We start from the raw sequence: 21,104 nt of genomic DNA, 5'->3' as shown, positions 1-21,104 counted from the left end.
CCAAAAAAATACTTTTTTAAGTCAATGTCCTCCATTTATGAAGAGGAAATTGCTTCTGATGAGGAGACTTCATCATTTGGGGCGCAATTTGGCACTCAAAATGTACCTTAAGAGCTCATTGACCCAGAGTCAAGGATGAAAGACCCTGTGAATCTGTCATGGCCCCAGAACTAGGGGCCAGTCCTTCCTCATCCCCAGGGTCCAAATGGACCCAGTCCTGGCGCCTCTGGTGCCAGGCTCATGTAAAAGTGTGCCTTGCACACTCTGTGCCTAAGGCACATGCATCAGGGCCGGGCGTGGCCATACAATAACATTGGAAGGCACGTGCAGGAGTCCCTGGGTGGGGCAAGGTGGATCCACTGGGCTGGGCTAAAGGGAGGGGCCAGTGCCAGCCTATATAAGGCCAACCCATCCACATGCCTCCGCTTCACGTTGTTCTGCTTTTTCAGCATAAGACTTACCGCTGTTCTTACCTGTGCATCCACTTGATTCCAGCTGCTCCTTCTCTGAAGACATCTTACCAGATTCCAGCATCTCCACCGCTGAGGGCGCTTCTTACCTGCTTCCAGCCGCTCCATCGCTGTATGCGCCTCTTACCTGAATCCAGCTACTCCATCGCTGTGTGTGCCTCTTACCTGAATCCAACTACTCCATCGCTGTGTGTGCCTCTTACCTGAATCCAGCTACTCCATCGCCGAAGGCGTTCCTACCTGCTTCCAGCCGCTCCATCGCTGTGTGCGCCTCTTACCTGCATTCCATCACTACCAGAGTCTGAGCCTTCTTCTCACCTGATCCAGGCGTCCGCTATCCGGAGCTCCACTTCTTTCATTTTTTTTTCGCGGCCTCCTCACCCTGCAACCGCGGAGCTTCATCGAGCATCCGGACTTGGTTCTTCGCCATCGGCCTTCTCCTGCAAGGGAAAAGGGAACACAACAGGTTAGAATTCATAAAAATAATGAACGCTTGGCCGCCATACCAGAGAGTAGAGTTCCATTATAAAGGCCAACTTACCAGTTGCATCAGGCTCGAGGAACTCCCCGGATTCGCTCCACGACTCCAATCTGCTCTTTCATACCTATTGGGGTGAGATGAGACATTGCAAGAATTATTATTGAACAAGACAAAGACATTATAATAAACTATAATCACAACCAAAAGACTTACCCTCTAAGTGTATTGGTGGCAGCCTGTCTGGATCAACACTTCCACGGACCAGTGAAGCAACTCGGTCCCTCGACCCTCCCCTGCTACGATAAGCAGGATGGATAGCTCAATATTACAACACAACAGGTGAGCTTGCATGGGAAAACGCTTGCACGTTTCATTTTGGCACGAGAGAGTTGAGGGAAGTCACGACACCCCCACGCCACTCTCATTGGCTCTCATCTTCTCTCAGGGGCAATACCAGCATCCAGAACAGCAGGCTCTGCAACAACCGGGAGAGGGAGGCGATCCAGAGGAGTCAAGTCGAGGGAGGGCTCCAACCATGCCCCAACGCCCCCGCAGAGACAAGGTGAGCGTAACAGAATCCCTACAGTCTGCTAGTGGACTTGATACTTCACCAGAGCTGGAGTTTAGCAGGCCTGACCTGTCAGAGCATGCTGATTCAGGTTACAGAAACCTTATGAACAGAGTCACAGAATATATGGAGTGGAGTAGGGCTTCCCCAGCATATGAGCAGGATGACATGACGGACATCCTGGACCAAGGACTGCAGAAGGACCTGATCTTACCCTTTGATAAGGCCCTTCAGAGGAAGGTTGTGGCCAATTGAGAAGCTCCAGAATCTGGGCCTGCTGTGATCAGGAACTTCTTTAAGAAATATAGACCCTCTAGCAGTGATCCAGACTTTCTCACCAAACATCCTACGCCTAAGGGTTTAGTAGTCCAGGCTGCTACTCCAACCAAACAATCTGCCTATCCCTCTATCCCCCGGATAGAGACGACAAGAAGGTTGATGCATGGGCTCGCAATGTCTTCTCATCAGGAAGCATGGCCTTGAAGTCTACTAACATTACCTTTACCTAGATTTTCATATACTCTGTGAGGCTGTGTTGCGATGGCGGCTGATCACATCCCGGAAAGCGAGGAAAGAGATGGCTTCCTGAATATAGTTAAAGATGGAAAGGAGGCGATGGGAGAGTGTCTCCAATCAGAACTGGATACTTCTGACAGCATCAACAGATCCAATGCTGCAAGCACCGTACTGCGCAGGTTTGCGTGGTTGATAAAGTCAGGGTTTGCACCGGATGTGCAATCCAGACTGCTCAACATGCCCTTTGACGGCTCAAGGTTGTTCGGCAGCAAGGGGGATGAGAGTTTGGAGAAGCTGCAGACCTCCAAGGTGGTGGCTAAGTCCCTTAGCGCCTCCGTTCGTCAACCTCAACAACCCTTTTCAGGCTCATCTCCCTGGAGGGGATGTTCTTTTCGTTTCTATTCCTCAGTTGGTAGAGGAAGAGGACAGGCTGGACAAAGGGGGCAAAGAAGATTCCCTTGTGGTGGATGAGGAAGGGGTGCTGAATCAGCCCCAGCAATTGCTTCTTTACCCTTAGCCACTGCTGCTTCTGCCTCTAAGCCACTTTGAGGCCTTGACCCACAAGACCCTGGTGGGAGGTAGAATCTCTCAGCATCTGAACTAATGGTGAGGCATTACCTCAGATGCTTGGGCACTGGAAACAGTAGTCCAAGGTTACTGCCTTTCTTTTCAAAAAAGGCCTCAGGATCATCCACAGGCAACTCTTGTCAAAATTCCCGATCCACTCTTTGTGAAGGACATTTTAACCCTGATAGAGAATGGTGCAATAGAACATGTACCTGTAGAGGAGAGGAACAAGGGTTAGTATTCCCCCTACTTTCTCATACCCAAGAAGGACAGAGGATTGAGACCCATCTTGGACTTAAGAAACTTGAAGAAGTTCCTCAGAAAGGACAAGCTAAAGATGGTTACCCTTTCTCAGATCCTTCAGGCTCTCCAACTCCAAGACTGGTTGGTATCATTGGACCTTCAGGATGCTTACTTTCATGTGCCAGTCCATCTCAAGCACAGAAAGTACCTGAGGTTCGCGGTTGGCGGTTCTCATTATCAATTTTGGGTTCTGCCATTCGAGCTGACCTCCGCCCCCAGGGTTTTTACCAAGCTGATGGTGGTTATGGCAGCGAGTCGCAGGAGAGGGGGAATTCATGTCTACCCTTACCTGGACGATTGGCTGATCAGGGGTCGTTAGCCTGAACAAGCCCAGGAACATCTCAGGATCACCTGCCACTCCCTCCACAGGCTGGGCTTCTCCCTCAATTACAAGAAGTCCCATATGATACCATTACAAAGACTCCAATTCATCGGAGCGGTCTTGGATACTTCCTCAGAGAAAGCCTCGCCTTCTGAGGTGAGAGCTCAACACATTCAGCTGATAGTAACACAATTCCAGAATGCCCAGCATCTGCCGGCCTGCGATTTTTTGAGGTTGTTTGGCCTCATGGCTTCCTGCTTTTTTCTGGTGCCAGAGGCCAGATTGAGAATAAGATCCCTTCAATGGGCTCTCAGGACTCAGTGGTTCTAGTTCTCAGGGAATATGTCAGACCAACTGCAAGTTCCTAGCAGAGTTGCTCAAGACCTTCTTTGGTGGGCTTGCAAGGACAACATTCTCAAGAGAGAATCTTTTTGGCAACCATGGCCGGAGATAATGGTAGTGACAGATGCCTCATTCACGGTGTGGGGAACCCACAACAACGAACTGACGATCAGCGGTCGTTGGTCTCCATCAGAGTCCAAACTACACATCAACCTGTTGGAGCTGAGGGCAATCAGGCCTTCCTGTTCTCTGTACGGGGAAAGAATGTCCTGATAATTTTGGACAACACAGTGGCCATGTACTACCTCAACAAGAGAGGCGGTGTAGGGTCACTACCACTGTGTAGAGAGGCAATGCAGCTCTGGAACTGGGCAATCCAAGAAGGAATCTCTCTGTCAGCAGTTCACCTAGCCGGAGAGCAGAACACGGCGGTGGACACTCTGAGCAGGCAGTGCAAAGTCTCCCACGAGTGGGAACTAGCTCAGGAAGTCCTTTGAGAGATCTTCACTCTTTGGTGAACCCCTCAAGTGGATCTGTTTGCGACTGGTGTCAATTGGAAGTGCGAACAGTACTGGTCCAGGGAATTTCCCCCAAGAGGAGCTCTAGGAGACACGTTTGTAGTGGACAGGGAGTTTGCACTTCTGTACGTGTTTCCTCCAGTCCCCATCATTCCTCACGTGATCAGGAAGTTTGTGGGATATATTGACCCACTCAACAGCATTTCCACACATCACTAAGCTGCATTTTCGCAAGGAACAGCAACCTGGCTGCGCTGGCTCCTGTGCACACCAGGACCTCAAAACTGTGTTTTGGCAGCAACAGAAAATGGCTGCACCATCCTGCCTAGCACACTTCAGGCAAAATTGAACAAGGGGACACACTGAAAAAGTATTCCAGTGTATTCTGAAACATATATGCAATCAAGTGAACAGGCAGCATTGCTTTGCTGAAAAAGCCAAAATCCCCTTCAAAGTGAAACATTTTCAACCTTTCAAAATGCTGTTTTTACGCTAATTCCATCTGTTCATTCTGAAACCACTGTGAGTAAAAAGGCCCTGTCATGTCCAGGATATTTCACTGTGCTTCACCAAAACCATGATATATAACAAAAAATCAGGGTGCGATCAAACAGCAAGTTCTTGATTAGTGTATTTAATATCAAAGAACAATGGCTTATTTTTTGTAAAAATGTATTATGTATGATAGAGAATGTGCATATTTTTGAGGTAAATTCCTCAGTATTCAAGAGGATGATATACAGCAGTACCCCCAAAATGTCAAAGTGAAAAAGCTGTCAGTTTTGTCTTAGACTTGTCACAGGAAAATGTACTAAAATGAAATTGTTCTTTAATATTAAATACACTAATCAAGAACTTGCTGTTTGATTTCTCACCCTGATTTTTTGTTATATATCATGATGTAGCCCCCTGGGCATATCAGGGCTTAGCCAGGCGCCCTTTTTTATTTTTTGCCCTTCACCAAAACCAGGCATAGTTCCTGAGTGACAGGCCCAGTCAAACCAGCTCTGAGAGAAATCAATAAGCAACTTTTCTTTCACTCGCACAGGAACACACATTAATTTCTTGCCAAAATGTATCCAGGATCAGCAGTTCAAAGAGACTCTAACTCTCTGAGCCAGGTCAAGTATAAATGTATCTATGATTTGGATAAAACTCTGGCATTCAAGGAAATGACTACAGCTGCAAAGACAGTGTGGGCAATTTGAGGCAACTGCCAAACCAAATTTAAAGAAAGAAATGCTAGCAGTTTTTAACACATGTGGAAAAACGGGCTTTGCTGACTGAAGAAAAAATTGGCCTGTTTAAAAATAAATTGTTAATGAAAGCCTGCTTACTTAGCAATGTAAGGGGTTTATGTTAGTGGTGATAATACACACATAGGCTATCTTCTTTCACAGGTTTGTTTTAATTCAGGACCCAAAATAAGAAATTAAAGAGTTTAAAACACATGGGCTGGATTTGCAAGCTCTCAGAAAAAACAGTCATTCCAGTTGCCACCCATGAAACTTCCCCAAGGAAGAGAGACATACCATAAATCCAGGACACACAAGCGAAAATTGGCAGCTTGAACAACTTTGTATGGGCCAGGACAAAGCAAGTTCACACACTCGTCAGAAATTCGTCTGTGCTCTAGGCTGGGAGAATAGTAGTCCTGGGACACTAGCCTGTCAAGACCAAGGGGCAATAAAACCTTCAATTAAGATGGGAACCCCCACCCCCTTGCCTGGAAGGAAATGACAGTTGCTTGCAGTTGGAGGAAGACAAAAAAGTATCTAGTCACAATGGACTGCCTTTTGGTTACAAAGACTATTTTATAAAGAAACTTTAAAGACTTATTATCTCTGCGGCAAGAATTAGTAAAAATGTAAAAGGTTCGCAGTTTCAAATCAAATTTGATGTGCTTTCTTTTAAAACTTGGTAGAACTCATTGCCGCATGGGGAACAGAAGTTATAAAATATGACAGATTCCAAGGAAAGCATTAATGGTGCAAACATAACATTTTGTACATACATCCCTGGGGACAACTCGCATCTGTGTATAACATTTTGGAATTTTAGGCCAAATCTTTAATGTGTAAAATTACCAAAATATATTCAAAGGGTGAAACAAGGTCACACAGACCTGAGAATTGGACTTATCTGTGCTGCATATAATATGTAACCTGTGTGCATAATTTGCCAAGAGATTGCAATTGAAGAAATGTATGTTTTTGGCAAAATCAGATTTTCAGTAAAGGAAATGTGTGAGTTTCTGGACATTGTAAAACTCATCTCATAAACCTGAACTCATTCCCTTAGAAATCCAACCAACTGATAGCGAGGCAGAGACTAGCACCCTTGTCCAATCCCTTTTTTAGGAGTGTGTTTAGTTAAGCCTGTCCCAGTCATATACTTGGATGATGTCACTAGGCATTATAAATAAGGGTCCCTGACAAGACCCTAGAGATACACTCTTCCTGATTTCCTGCGCTGCATTCCTGTACCCATCATCTATCCAGACTCCAGATCCCAACTACAAGGCCAAGCATTGTTGATCCTGCTCCAGCAAGGCCTAGCCTACAATATTAAAACCCACTGGTTAATGGGAGATTTCCCATTAACCAGGAGAAACTGTGGTACTTTTGGCTTCCTGATCCAGCTTGGCTTGCTGCCACTCACTGCATGCTGCTGCCATCCTGCTACCCTGATGACTTATCTTATCCAGTGAACGGAATTGCCAGTTCAGAAGTGCTACCCGGTAACCAGTCCCTGCCCAGATGATCCTGTCCCGCTATTTTTTGTCCGGCTGTCCTTTGTTAGATCAGATCTGTGTGGTGACCAGAACCGCTGACTGTCCAAAATCTAAAAAGTGGACTGTGAGTGTCAATAGGAACCATAGAAAACCATAGTATGCCTGGCCTTGCCCTTAGTTCCTCTCTCTAAGCCATACTATCCTTATCCTGATAACATGTAATATTGTCAGAATTATTCTTGAAACCCTGCCTTTGATTTCTTGTGCTAGTGCCATCTCTATAGTAATTCCGCCTTATGTAAATCCTAAACTATTAATCCTTTATCGAGTGATCGGACTGGTTCCATCTTTGGTATCCTAATCTGAATGCTCTAGTGTAGAGTAAAACTGTTCTTGTCAAAAACTGATTTCCTTTCCTTTTTCACCGCTTCATTTTACTCAAAACGTGCCTTTCTAGATCTTGCCTAACTCACTCAATTTACCAGCCAGAGACCCAATTTCACTTCCATGATGTACCAATGATCTATAGCTACACCCCAACACAACCGCATTGCGATTTACACTATTTTCACCCATTTTTATTAAAAACTGTTTTGGTAATTTCAGGCGGGATTTGCAAAAGTTTGCAAAATTCCCAACGTGTTATTTGCTGCAACATGTTTTAAAAACCTGTCCCTCATTTTCGAACTGTATGGTATTGGTTGTACATTGCTTGTGATTGTTAGTACTTGTACATTGTTGCTGTAGTGAGGAATAATATTTGTTTCAAGGTTTTTACACACATTCATTAATTTATTCATCCAGGGTTTGAAATCCGTTTTTCTCTCTTGTTTGGGGAGGGAAGGTCGGATTTCAGTTCTGTTTTCCATTTGTCATTCCTGATTACCTGCTGCTTCTGTTTATCCACTTAGAAATGATTATTTGTGGGTTGAGGGAACATTGCAGGGGGGAAATTCTAACTCAAGTGCTATCTTACCTAAAATCAAAAAGTGCTCCTATTCCCTGGTGTTTTGTAGATGTGTCAATGGAAGGTTAACTAAGTGCATTGCTTACATTCTGATTGTTCTTATCACCCCATTGGGGATTGCTGCCCCATATTAAAAATTGTACGATTTCATTTGAATTTTAATAAATAAATAAATAAATAAATATTATATTTTACCAACCAGCCTGGTTCATGGTCCATTGTGACATCGGTATTTGAAAAGGGGGTGTGATATGAGTGGTGTATCATCTCAAAATTGAATCTAACATAAAAACATAAGCTTTTCAATCGTACGCTGCATACTAGGCCGAGACTAAGGTGTGCGTCGCCTGATTGAAATCCTAAATAGGTTGAGAAAGTTCGGGAAATCCATGATCCTAATTGCCCCGGATTGGGCCAGGAGGACATGGTACCCAGACCTTCTGGGCATGTCTATCTGCCCTCCAATACGTCTTCCACAAAGAGAGGATCTTCTCTCGCAAGAAGAAGGTTGGGTTCTCCATCCAGAGGTCAAGACACTCAACCTTCATTCATGGTTTCTGCATGGTTTCTGAGAGGCTCAGATGTAAGGATTGGGACCTCCTGGATGACGTAATGGAGATTTTGCTTTCAGCCAGAAGGGCAGCAATCAAATCCTTGTACCGGTGTCATTGGAATACATTCAGTAACTGGTGCAAGGACAAGAATCTGGATCCATTTCAATTTGACACTCCTATGGTGCTTTCTTTCCTGTTACATTTGGCTAACCTGGGGCTCCAGATTGGAACCATAAAAGGATACCTGGCGGCGCTTTCTATTTTTAAGCACTCCTCTGAAGAGGTCTCTTATTTCAAAATACCTTTAATTGTTCAATTTCTGAAGAGACTCACTAATGTGTACCCGCAATCCCATTTCACGTCCCTGCTTGGGATTTAGACTGTGTGTTAAAATGTCTTACTTGTACACCTTTCACGCCTTTACATTCCTGCCCATTAAGGCTCTTAACTCTGAAAATTGCACTTCTTGTGGCATTAACATCAGCCCGCAGGGTAATTGAGTTGCAGGCTCTTTCATGCAAGTATCCTCATACTACGTTTCATAAGGATAAGGTAGTCCTCAGAGTCAAACCATCATTCCTGCTGAAAGTAGTCTCCAACTTCCATTTGTTACAGACGATAACACTTCCATATTTCTATCCTCCCCCTCATTTCGGCAAGGAGGAGGAGAGGCTGCAAAGGCTGGACCCAAAAAGGGCTCTAAGCTTTTATAGTGCAAGAATGGCAGAATTTCGCCATGATGATCAACTATTCAGGGGATATAATGGCCCTAAATTGGGACTTGCAGTAACTAAGCAAACCATATCCCGGTGTATTACACTGGCTATTGGTGAATGCTACAGATTAGCGGGCAAAGACCCGCCGGAAGGGCTTCGAGCTCATTCCATAAGGAGCATGGCACCTTCTGTGGCTCTCCAAAGGGATGTCCCTATAATTGACATCTGCTCCTCTGCGACTTGGTTGTCCATTCATACATTTGTTAAGCATTATTGCTTGGACTCCTCTTCCACTCAAGGAAATCTTTTTGCTAAGGCAGTCCTTCATTCCATTCATGATTAATCTAAATAGCACTCCCTCCTCCAAATTGTCACTGCTTTGGCAGTCTATCAAAGATGAGGAATACGTGGGAGGACACAATCCATTCGAAGAACAAGTTAATTAACCCTGGCAACGTTCTTTCGACTGGATGTTCCTCCCACGTATTCCTCATCACCCCTCACATCCTACCCCACCATAAAAATGTACGTGATTTACACTCTGCGCTACCTGAGAGCTTGCGGTATGGGATACGCCTGGTTAGTTCCTCGAGTGATGGAACGAAAAAACAGAACTGAAGCCAATTGGTGCTGCTTGAGCTATTTATATGGCTGATGATGTCAACGCTCCACAGCGGCTGGCCCTCGAGGGACATCAACGCCACAACATCGTGCACAGTGCCCTCTATTGAGAACATTGTTTCCGAAGCAACAAAGCTGACGATATATGTATATCAAAGATGAGGAATACGTGGGAGCAATATCCAGTTGAAAGAACGTTACCAGGGGTAAGTAACTTGTTCTTCTGTCGGATCTGCTGGTATTTGCGAAAATCAGAGTGAGAAGCTTACTCAATTTATGGAGCGGCCCTCGGCTGCTGCAACAGGCAGACTCCTGCTCATTTAACGAAAGAATTGGCCGTGGGGGGGCAAAGATAGTTGTTTGTTTCAGCCATGTGCATTCCTCTGGTCTGAGCTCAGGTCCATGAGGTCTCTCATCACCTCCATTGACTTTGTTGACTCTGTTGACTCTTCCCGTCTTGGATTCTTAGATATCACTCGATCCACAGATTGTTTAGTCTGCCCCCTAATTCTTGCTTGGTAGTGCTGTGCCATTGTTTTGGCCTTAGGTCACTGTTCCAAGATTGCTGATTATTATAAGTTATTCCTTCCTTCCTTCCTTCCTTCCTTCCTTCCTTCCTTCCTTCCTTCCTTCCTTCCTTCCTTCCTTCCTTCCTTCCTTCCTTCCTTCCTTCCTTCCTTCCTTCCTTCCTTCCTTCCTTCCTTCCTTCCTTCCTTCCTTCCTTCCTTCCTTCCTTCCTTCCTTCCTTCCAGGCTCAGATCAGATCTGGTCTAGTCACAGGCCTGCAGGCCACATTGACGCTGCTTACACTGGTTAGGCTGTTAGGCTGAAAAGGTCAAAGATTACAGCTGTTGTTGGTAGCAGCTATAGTCTTCACAAAACTCAGGTGCCAGATTCCGAGAACAGGTTTATGCCACATTTTCAAGCATGCAGGCCTTCTGGTGGTGTGTAGGTATTTTGTTTTGATAATCACGTCTTCCATGTTGTAACAGTATTGTGGTTAATTTGTATGGGAATACAAACTCTTCAGAGTGCACGCAAAGAAAAATATATGTGGGGGGGTCAACCGCACTGATTGTATCAGCCGCTTCTGACTCCCCGCTCCAATGCAATCAGCACTGCTCACGGCTCACAACTCACAGCAGTCTCTTATCCAGTGCTGGCAGTGAAGATAATTTGGTAATGAGGTGTGAGATGCTGAGCTGTTTTCAAGTAAACTGAGTTCCCTGAAAGAGAGTTCCTGTGTCATGTCACCACACGCTGATCACTTGCAGGACACACAAGCCAAAAGAGTAAGACAGGAAAACCAAATACAAGTTTTTCCAAAAACTCCAACTCCTCCAATAACTGCTGTCACCATAACTATCACCATAACTGCTGTGACACTCTCGATTAAGCTCTTGATCCAAGGATAAAAAATAAATTCCTTGGTTACAATTATACTTCTCAGCAAATAATTCTTCACTCTGAGTTGAATACTTTGTCGAAGGATAACAAATAAGTTCCTTGGTTACAATTCTCTTAGCAAAGAAAGCCTTTACCTAAATTCTGCTTAGCAACAAATGACTGACAATACGTGTTTCACTTTGTAGGTCACCATTTAGATTTGATGACCTATTGTGAGCTTCATCAATCTCCCCTTGTAAATTCAATGCCACCCCAAGACTTGTTAAAGAATCCAGAAATTTGAAAAAGATCACTCCTGAGAAACTATCTTCCATTCTCAAACCAAAATGTAATTGTCTTGAAAAATGTGAAAATGCAACAGACCAGGCTTTTTTTCTCACTAATACACTGAATGAAGCTGTTGATCTTCTCGCCCCTCTCCAGACCAGATCTGTTAAGCCAAGGTCCAACAGGAATAGTTGGTTGAATGTGGCCATGCTTGATCTGAGACATACTAAAGAGGCAGCCGAAAGAGATTGGCGTAAGTCCCCCTCTCCAATAGCCCTCACCCACTATAAACAAATTGTGCGGAATCTAAAAAAAGTCATTATTGCAGCTAAGACCACTACCTTCAACAACAGGGCAACGCCGGCTAAATCTAATTCCAAAGATCTCTTCATGATCCTAAGGGAATTCGAAGGCAAGTCGGCCACAGGGCTAAGGCCCAACAAAGACTCTGCCTGGTGCCAAAAAATTAATGATGAATTCAAATTCAAAATTACAAAAAATCAGGATTCCATCTGTGAGTAATTGAAGGCCAACCCCTCCATTCCAGCAGTTTCCTCTGCCGCATGGGACAATGCCAGGCCCCTTCCTCCCTCGAATGAGAATGAGTTATTTTGTACTCCCTGTACTGAGGCAGAAATGTCTAAAATCATAGGCACCATGAAACTCACTGTTTGTCGTGGTGACATTTGTCCCTCCAGCATCTTTAAAAACTGTCTGGGCATCTTAGTGCCTTGGGTCACAAAGCTGGTTAACCTCTCCTTTGCTGAAGGCCAAGTACTCCAGTTTCTGAAAGAAGCTTGGATCACTGCACTCTTGAAAAAGAACAGTCTCGACCCTCTCCAGGCAAAGAACTATCGCCCTATTACAAACATGCCCTTTCTGCTTATAATTCTGCATTGGGTGGCATATCTCCAACTACAGAATTTTATCAAGCGCAATAACACTCTTGGCCCATGCCAGTCGGGTTTTAGAGCCAGACATGGCACTGAAAGTGCCTTGCTGGATTTAAAATGTAATCTTTCCTTCATCGTGGAGAAAGGTCACCCTGCCCTCGTGATGCTGCTGGACCTCTCGGCAGGCTTTGACCTGATAGATCACTCTCTTCTGGTCTCTAGGCTGCGCGATCTAGTGGGTTGCTCAGAAGTTGCTGCCCGGTGGGTTGCATCATTTCTGGGGCCTTGTAACGCAAGGGTTGCTCTGGATGATGCTTAATCTGCCCATGCTGCCATATCCTTTGGTGTTCCACAGGGATCCTGTACACCTCCAACTCTCTTTAATATTTACATTCTGCCTTTCTGATGCTCCTGGACAGCCTGGGTGTTCAGTATACTAATTATGCTGATGACACCCAGGTGGTCCTGAAGCTCTCTTTCATCTATGCACAAGATGTGGCATCTGTTGATGAGATCTATGGCTCCATTCAGGCTTGGATGGTAGCTAACACCCTTGCCCTGAATACTGATAACACTGAACTCCTGATTGTTGCCTCTGGACCTAAACTAAAAAAACTGCCTGCGGACTATCAGAGCTTTACAATCGCTGATACCATTATCCCGGTGGCCAAGAGTGCGAAGACACTCTGTGTCATGTTTGATGCTAAACTTACCATGAAATCTCATGTTGCATGTCTGGGTTTCCAGTGGTTATATTAATAAATTACTTAGATATAGTCACCCTTTTGTTTCACCCAAGAATATCTCTCTACTTGCCACTGCACTGGTTTACTTTCACCTGGACTACTGTAACAGTCTGTTCCTGGGCACTTCCCAGGCTAATATTACTGCGCTGCAGGTGATCCAAAATGGTGCGTTCATGCCACTCGTTGTCTCGCAAGATGCAATCATGTTACCAAAGCTTGGAGGGAGCTGCATTGGCTCCCAGTGAAATATCACGTTACTCATAAAGTCTTAACGCTGAGTCACAAGTGCTTGAATCATGATGCCCCCCTCATACCTCAATGAGCGCACTAGGGTCTGCCAACGTATCTGCCTTTTCAGGTCTTCTGATCCGATGAGACTACACCAACCCAAATTCAGGCTTGAAAGGTTTGGTGGCACCACATTTAATGTCCAAGCTCTCTTTGCCTGGAATGCTCTGCTGCCTGACCTGAGGAAGATAAACATTCTGACGGATTTTTTAAAAATGATTAAGACACAGCTCATCAATACTGCCTAGTAACTGTCCTCTCTGTTACTCTCCTTTCCTGTAATTTATTTTCTGTTGTTAGTCTTTTCTTGCTTTATGTGCACCCTAAGACCTCCGGATGTGAGACGTGTTAGAATAATTAAAATAAATAAATAAATCAGGGCTTTATACTTAGCAATCAAATTGTTATTTTTTAAGTTTGCTTATTGCCTGCATAATTCCAATTAAGCATACACAACCAACATTTCCTTTCTAACACAATCATACATCAAACTACAAATATAAACTGGACAAAGGAAGCGAAACATCAAATAACTGTTAATCTACTGTATATTAACAGATTGAATAAATTACTCTTCAATAGTCATTATTGGCTATTCATTTTGCTTGAAATAAGGACATGTGTTCCACTCAAGATATAGTAATTAACTAATTTTATTTAGAATTCATAGTAGTCAATTCCTAATACACTACTGCACATCCATAGAAAAACCTTTATTATTGAACTGGCCAAACAAAATTCTTATGTGACTTCCTTATCTGAATATTACTAAATTAAAACAAATATTCTTGCTGTTCTGTATCTGGTGACACCATCCGATGTATAGACATATTATGCTATGATAATTATGTAGCTTGCAGAAAAAGCTTCTACCTGTCAGTTGTCCATGTGCTTCATGAACTGTTGTAGGTAAATATCAGAAAGTGTTTTATTTCTCAAATGTGTGTTGTATACTGAAAGGAAATTATATATATTTCAATGGCCTACTAACCTATTCTAAAACAAACATTTATGATTCAGTAAATATGTAAGGTTTAATTGTACTGGCCTTGGCTCCTACTCCGTCGTGAATACATTCTTTTGTGTTTATTGGTGTATTTTCCATTTACTATTATCAATCTTCAAATTTTAAATATTTCTGTGGTTATAACTTACGTCTTCTTCTGAAATTTGATCTATCAACACTTATTCCCCACATTTATTGATTAGATAAATTAATGCTGCTTCAGCTGTTTTCTTTTTCCCAAGATCTTCCCATCATTCTCACTGTATGCTCAATTTGAATTGTTCTACGTTTAATTGGGTGGTTGGACGGAAATTTTTGGTCTCAGAAGAAATTACGCATTTTACTCATACAATAGTTTCTTAGAAAATTCTTGTTTCACTTGCCAACTCTAATGATCCATTCATTTTGTCTGTGATATGATAACCGTGTGTTTATGATGTCTTTCTGTTAGCCCAGCACCATTTTAGAACATATATATATATGTATATATATAAATCATGAAAATAGAAAAAGGTCTGCGAAAGTTGTAGCATGACCTTTAGCACAGACATCTTTAAATGAATCTTGCTAATATTAATGTCTATTTTAAGTACCTATCAAAATTCTTAATGTGTGTAAGATGGTGCTCCCATTTGTTAAATTATGTTTCGTTTTATGTGTGTGCATCTCAATTCATGATTTTCTATTTTGTAATACATAGAAATTGCCTGGTGCCATTTTGGACCTAATATATATACCTGAATCATGAATAAATAAAGAACTATATGAAAGCTATTACATTGCCTTTAGTTCCACCAAGTTTAAATATAGAGCACTGGTATTTATGTCTCCACTGAGTTCCTATCACAGTTACTGTCACATTTTTAATAACATAACCGTTTCTGGCATTTAATATAATTTTCTATGTATTACTAACACGTGCAACTTTCTATTTGACAAATGAATGTTCTCTTAAATGTAATTATAATCATAATGGAGACTTATTGCTTTGATACAACACATTATAGTCATTTGTTTATCCTAAAAACAAATTCATCTCATGATCTGTGTTAGGGAGAATTCTCAGAAATGTGTTATTCTCTTCTACCTTAGAGACCCCCAGCTCTTTTGCTGGACTTTAGGACTTTTCATTTTTATCCTGGAGATATTGATTTGAACACTGTGTTTCTTTTAACTTTGAAGTCTGACAAACTCCATAGGCATAATCCTTTTACAATGTGTCACACAGAACCTTCAGTGCAGTGTAACAGGGAAGTCTTCCAGATTTCCCAAAGGTTTAAATACCTTCTCTTGGTTAAACTACTGTTTCCAAGTGCAGTGAAGTCAAATTGACTTTACTTACATTTAGTAACTTTCTAGACCCAGCACACACTATCTTAAACTAGGGTGCTGGAGGGGTTACTTAGCATCCCCTTTGTCTAGTTTCTCATGTAACATTTCCATGTTACCCTTTCTACAATTTATGGCTGTGGCAGTACATTTTCCTACCATTGTGTGTTTCTACTGCGGGCTGCAATTGCAGCTGCAGTAAGGCACCCATGGGTGCCCATTTTGTTAAAATGGCCCGGTCTTCTTTTTTTACCATTTCTTGTTGGAAAGGTCCTTCTTGAGATTTACTCTGCGTGCCAAACCAGGTTTGGTCCCTTTGTTCATTTTGCCTTTGGCGGGATTCACCAGTGAAACCCGTCTCTGGCTCCAGCGTGTTTGGCAGGGCAGGAAACGAGGGAGGTGCCCGAAACTCCCTGTGCTTAGTTTCCCCTGGTTACAGGAATGCACCCAAAGGTGATTGGCTGGCTGGCTGTCCTCGGAGGACAGCCACCCTGCTCTGTGACTGACAGCTAGGCTGCTAATGAATGGGAGAAACATGCATAAAAGGCGAGGCCTTTTGCTTGGAAGGCAGAGTCAAACACTGGACGAAGGAATCCAAAGAAGAACTTGGAAGGGATGCTTGCTGCAAATCCTGGACAGTTGGTTTGCCCGGTGAAGCCCTACTGCATTGCTGAAGCTCCGAATTCACCTTGACTAGAGAAGCCTTGCAAAGGACGACTTCTCCTCTTGAGTTGGTGGGACCAACTGACCCCAAGATTAACTCATCTGGAAATCCTCTCGGAGCTGGCTGTACTTTCATTGCTGCTGCAGGAGCCGTTTGCCAGGGAGAGAAACCTCAGAATCGAGTGTGTCATCTTTAAGTAAGACCCGAGCTCCAGGAAGATCCTCCGACACCCATGAAGCAGGACTGACCAAGCCTGAGCCACCTCAACAGAGTGCTGGGCCCCAGATGCGAGGAAAGTCCATAAGGTATCCGAGAACTGCTGTGGTACTATTCGTGAAAAGCTGAAATCGCGAAGTGCTGCTTGACCGAAGTAGGCCCATTGCTGCCGCCGACCTTCAATTCGTAGCGCAGGAGTCCCCAGACACCCTCCCTCTTGTCCCCACGACTGAGGCCCAGGAACAACAGGATCATCCATACTACAACTGGAACAGAAGCCAGCTGGAACCAATTTCTTCAGACCTAGGGTACTGTAAACTAAAGGGTGCTTACCTCTTGCTGTGTAGCCTTGCTAGCTCTCAGTTGAGACTTGTCTTGGTTATTTTTGCAGAGTTGCTTGCAGCTTTGCCTCTCACAAGCCTCCCAGCTTGTGGCTCAACAGTGATTTCATTTTCTACAAAGATTTCTAAAACATTGTGCAAGACTTTTTACTTACCTTCAAGAAGTGCTTCAGCTCACCTAGACATTTGCTCAATTGACATTGGCTGTCCTGGCTCCCTGAAAAACTCTTCTATGCTCTGCCTTTGTGCTTTAAATATCCCTCAACAAACGTCACACATTCCATAACTTGTGTAGCTGCGAAAGTGTTAATTTACTTTGCATTTGCGGGTTCAAAAAGTACTTACCTGCTTAAGAATATTTGTTAAACATTCTTTTATTCCCTCACCTTTTCCTTTTGAAACTAACCTCAGTATTGCTCTAAAAGTGCCAGTGATATATCAATGTCCACAGTGTCCTAGTTATTTAAGTCACCTCAGGGTGTAGGAAGTATCTGTGTGCCATCCCAAATGGGTATCTACTGATTTATTGAAACGCAGTGTGTGTATTTTTGAAGTATATTATTGTGTTACATATTTTGCTCCCTTCTAAGGAAGGCTTATTCAACTGACTGTTAAATTAATAAATAATTGTTTAATCAAGAAACCTTGAGTGATAGTGTTAATCTGGGTACTTGTCACTGTAAATCTCTATATTACACCCCTCTTGAGTTAAGCCTGGCTGCTCAGTCACTCTACCAACTTGTGTAGTACATGCTTATACCAAAGGTTGGGTTAATTATTGCCAAGTGGACAAGGATGGGGCAGTCTCCCACAGGGTACTGCATACAATCTTGCCTAACAATCTGTTTCAGATGATTTCCTTAATTCCACATAACTGGGTTTTTTCAACCTTTTCCTTGGTGTATTCAGTCATCCAGTGCAGGGAAAGTGGCTTTTTGGCATCCTGAATTCTTAGTGTTCTCAAATGTTCAGTGATTCCTGTTTTAAGTGTCCTAATTGTACCCCCTTTATACATTTTGCGACATAGGTTATTTCATCCACCACAAAGGCATCCTTGCAGTTGGTCAATTGTGTAATGTGTGCACTTTTATTGATACTACCTATGCACAGTTGTGTGTTCTCATTTGCATATTTGCATATAGTATATTTTCCACATTTAAAGAAACCTTATAGCGCGATGTATAAATAATGTTTTTTGTGTAAACTATCATCTTCTATATTTGAGAAAATACTTGGTGCAAGTATATTCCTTATTGTTCTAGCTTTGGTAAAGACGATCCTAGGTTTAACTTCAATATATGGATGCAGGTCTTTGTCTAAAAATAAGGTATCCCAATGTTTTCATATTAATATAAATACTATGTTACTTTTTACACTCTATTGTGTTACAAACAAGCATTTTTCTTCTATGTCATTTTTCTTGCCTTTGGGTACCAGGAGATAATTTCTTTTACGTAAATTAGCTTTAATTTCTGAACTTCAAATATCTTACATGTTGTATCCCCTTTCCATCTGCCGGTATATTTCATATCACACTTTTTCTGTGCGAGTAGTGTCATAATTCACTTCTGTTTCTTTACAAAAATGTTTGTCTCAATTTTATTATTATCAAGATTTGTAAAACCAGAAAGGAGTTGTATCTTTTGGCATGTGTTTCTGTATATTTTGTGATATGTATTGCTATTTAGGAAATATACTCATTCTTTCAATTCTAACTCTGTTCCTCCCCATATCATTAGAATGTCAGCTATGTGTTATTCTTCAGGTTGTATTGTGTGTGTTGATATATGTTTCTTCTAAAATCAATAAATAGATTAGCTACTAAGGGGGACATTTTGACCCCATTGATAATCTTTTTAATTGTTGGTATGTCACTTTGTTAAATGTAAAAAGGAATGTGTTTAATAACATTAACCTTTCGAGAACAAATGTTGCAGATTTATTGTAATAGTAATAATCTAAATCTTTCAATGCTGCTGTGTGGTCAGTGGATGTACATAATGCTCACACTCAGTGTGAGTAGCCATTAATATCTGCTCCGTTTCACTGATGCCAGCTGTTGCAAAACATGCATACTGTCTCTACTATATGAAGATAGTTTTACAACCAAAGGATTATATTGGGATCTAGTAGTTTACATTTGGTCATCATGTTTTAATCTACAGTATTTAAAGATAACACATATGTTTTTATGTTTCCTTGATATTTCTACCATTGTGTGAAGTACTGTTTTGCTTTCTTCCAGATAATTGGACTGGCACTATCGATGACGCTGTGTTGTCAGATAGGCAAGCCATGAAGACTTTAAGATGTCTACAGAGAAGAAGCAGTGTGCCTGTACAGGAGTCACCTCTTGTTTCAGGCCTATTTTCTGGTTGGACACAGTTTTACATTGACGCACGAGACATTACCCAGCATGTATAATTGAATGATTATATTCTGAAGGATAAACATTATTCAAATAAACTTTTCATTCGCCACTAGTGTGCCTAGCATCATAGAGATGGGATGTGTTGGTTGTATAAATCAATGCACATCCAGTCACACACCTAACTGTGGTTCTTTATCAGGATATATTCCCATCCTTTCAAATTCCCATCTCTTTGGAATATACAGTTTTTCCCCTGTTCTTCAAGGGATCAGCGTTACATACTGATAACATTAAGGGTAAGCAGTACTTCCTTTCTATGGCCTCCCATAGGGGGAGAGTAGGACAGATGTTGGAGCGCTTTACCAGAGCCTTCTTTTTACATTTAGTTCTATGTTTTTGGGTTTTCCTATCACACCTGCAATATGGTGCATCCTGTCCAATGAACCTTGTGTAAAATATGCAATCTGCACCGCTGGCATTGCAGCTTTAGAAATGGTTGTACACAATTTATTCTAACATAGGTTTACATTTTCTAAATGCTGCAAACCTATAATCTGAAAGCTGGTCGCTAACTTGGAGGGAAATCTATGAGGAGGGCTACGGAGAATCTGAACGAAATATCAAACATCAATAGGTGGTCACAGCAGTAAACTGAAGATGGTTGGAGTAAAGGGCAGCTCTGACAGAAATATGCCACTCATAATGGACAGAGGGATTCTCTGAATCAGAAGAAATAACACACATTCTAGAGCGTGTGGCATCTTTCCAACGTGTGGAAAATCTATAACAATGAGTAAATAACTTATTTTCAACTGAGTCAAAGACTAAGAACTGTGACATGATTCTCAATAAGGCACACAATGAAAGGAATAGGTTTTCCACTTTTATTGTGAAATATATACAAAACAAGCCAATTGAGAGTCCAGGTCACTGTATGCTTTCCCTCATCCTTGAAGGAGGTGCCCACTTCCCTAGCTTATGCTCCCTACTCCAACAGGCCTGGTGACAGTACAGATTTCCCTCTAGAGCCAGGTGACCCCTACTGTCTAGGGTAGCCCTATGATAGGGAGGCCTAAATGCCATAGACTCCTCTATGCAATTCTCTAAGGGACTTTCTAAGTGACCTAGCAGGACAGTTGCATTGCCTTGGCGTCATTCCTCAGGGTGACTGTCTCTTAACCTTTTCCTCACTCTCACCTTTCTCATCTCTCACCCTCCCTACACTCTCCCCTGGTTTTTTCTATTTCTTCCTCCTGTCTCCGCTCTCCAGCTCCCTCCTGATCTTGCTCACTTCTCTCCTGACCCCACTCCTCCACACACTACCATTGTCTCTCCTTTCCTCCACTCTCCTGCCTCTCACTTTCCTCCTACTCCTGACTCTTCAAATCTCCTCCCTTTTGCAGCCTCCTGATCTCCCTTATCTCACTCTTTCTCTCACTTCTACTCTCAATCCCCTCTTGCTTTCCCTCCAAAATTATATTAAATCTCTCTCTTATTCACTTCCACCATATAGCAAAAATGAATACCACTCTCTCAATCTCAACACCTTACCATCACTCTCTCTACACTCTCTCCCAAAATTCCAAAAGTCTTCTCAAAATCCTCCCCCACCTGCTGCACACTCTTGGTCTTCCCCCAACCCCACCCACACATTTATCACTGACAAATGACTCTGCTGGAATTTGTTCATGAAGACTTTCTAAGGGCCCTTGCGTCGCCCCTTTTCAGCCTCAATTAACTTCCAGATTGTTGAGTGGTCTCCTGCATTGTTTTCTCTCTTTTTCCCTACTTGATCAAGCAAGTCAATGTCCATAGCAGTGTTGATGAGTGTTCCCTCATCTTCCCTAGTGCTGTGTTGCTCCCCTATAGCACGTCTGAGCAGTCTGTATTGAGTGTT

General features: G+C 42.7%; 1 protein-coding gene across 2 annotated transcripts in view; it reads left to right on the top strand.

The window, feature by feature from the left end:
* TSPAN8 (tetraspanin 8) overlaps nucleotides 1-19,335 on the top strand; it is a 663,429-nt gene extending 644,094 nt beyond the window's left edge. The window contains exon 9 of one of the 2 annotated variants that reach the window (XM_069627690.1): nucleotides 19,082-19,335. In XM_069627690.1, the coding sequence (XP_069483791.1) occupies nucleotides 19,082-19,135 (54 nt within the window). In that variant the 3' untranslated portion in view covers nucleotides 19,136-19,335. The remainder of the gene's footprint in view (nucleotides 1-19,081) is intronic. The other variant, XM_069627689.1, reaches the window with a different exon arrangement.
* Nucleotides 19,336-21,104: the final 1,769 nt, after the last annotated feature.

The sequence above is a fragment of the Ambystoma mexicanum genome, chromosome 12 (genome assembly GCF_040938575.1).
Source record: "Ambystoma mexicanum isolate Mex_15411 chromosome 12, UKY_AmexF1_1, whole genome shotgun sequence".
In the NCBI taxonomy this organism is placed as follows: Eukaryota; Metazoa; Chordata; class Amphibia; order Caudata; family Ambystomatidae; genus Ambystoma; species Ambystoma mexicanum.
Note: the sequence above shows the minus strand (reverse complement) of the source record. Positions and strands in the feature narration are given on the sequence as shown.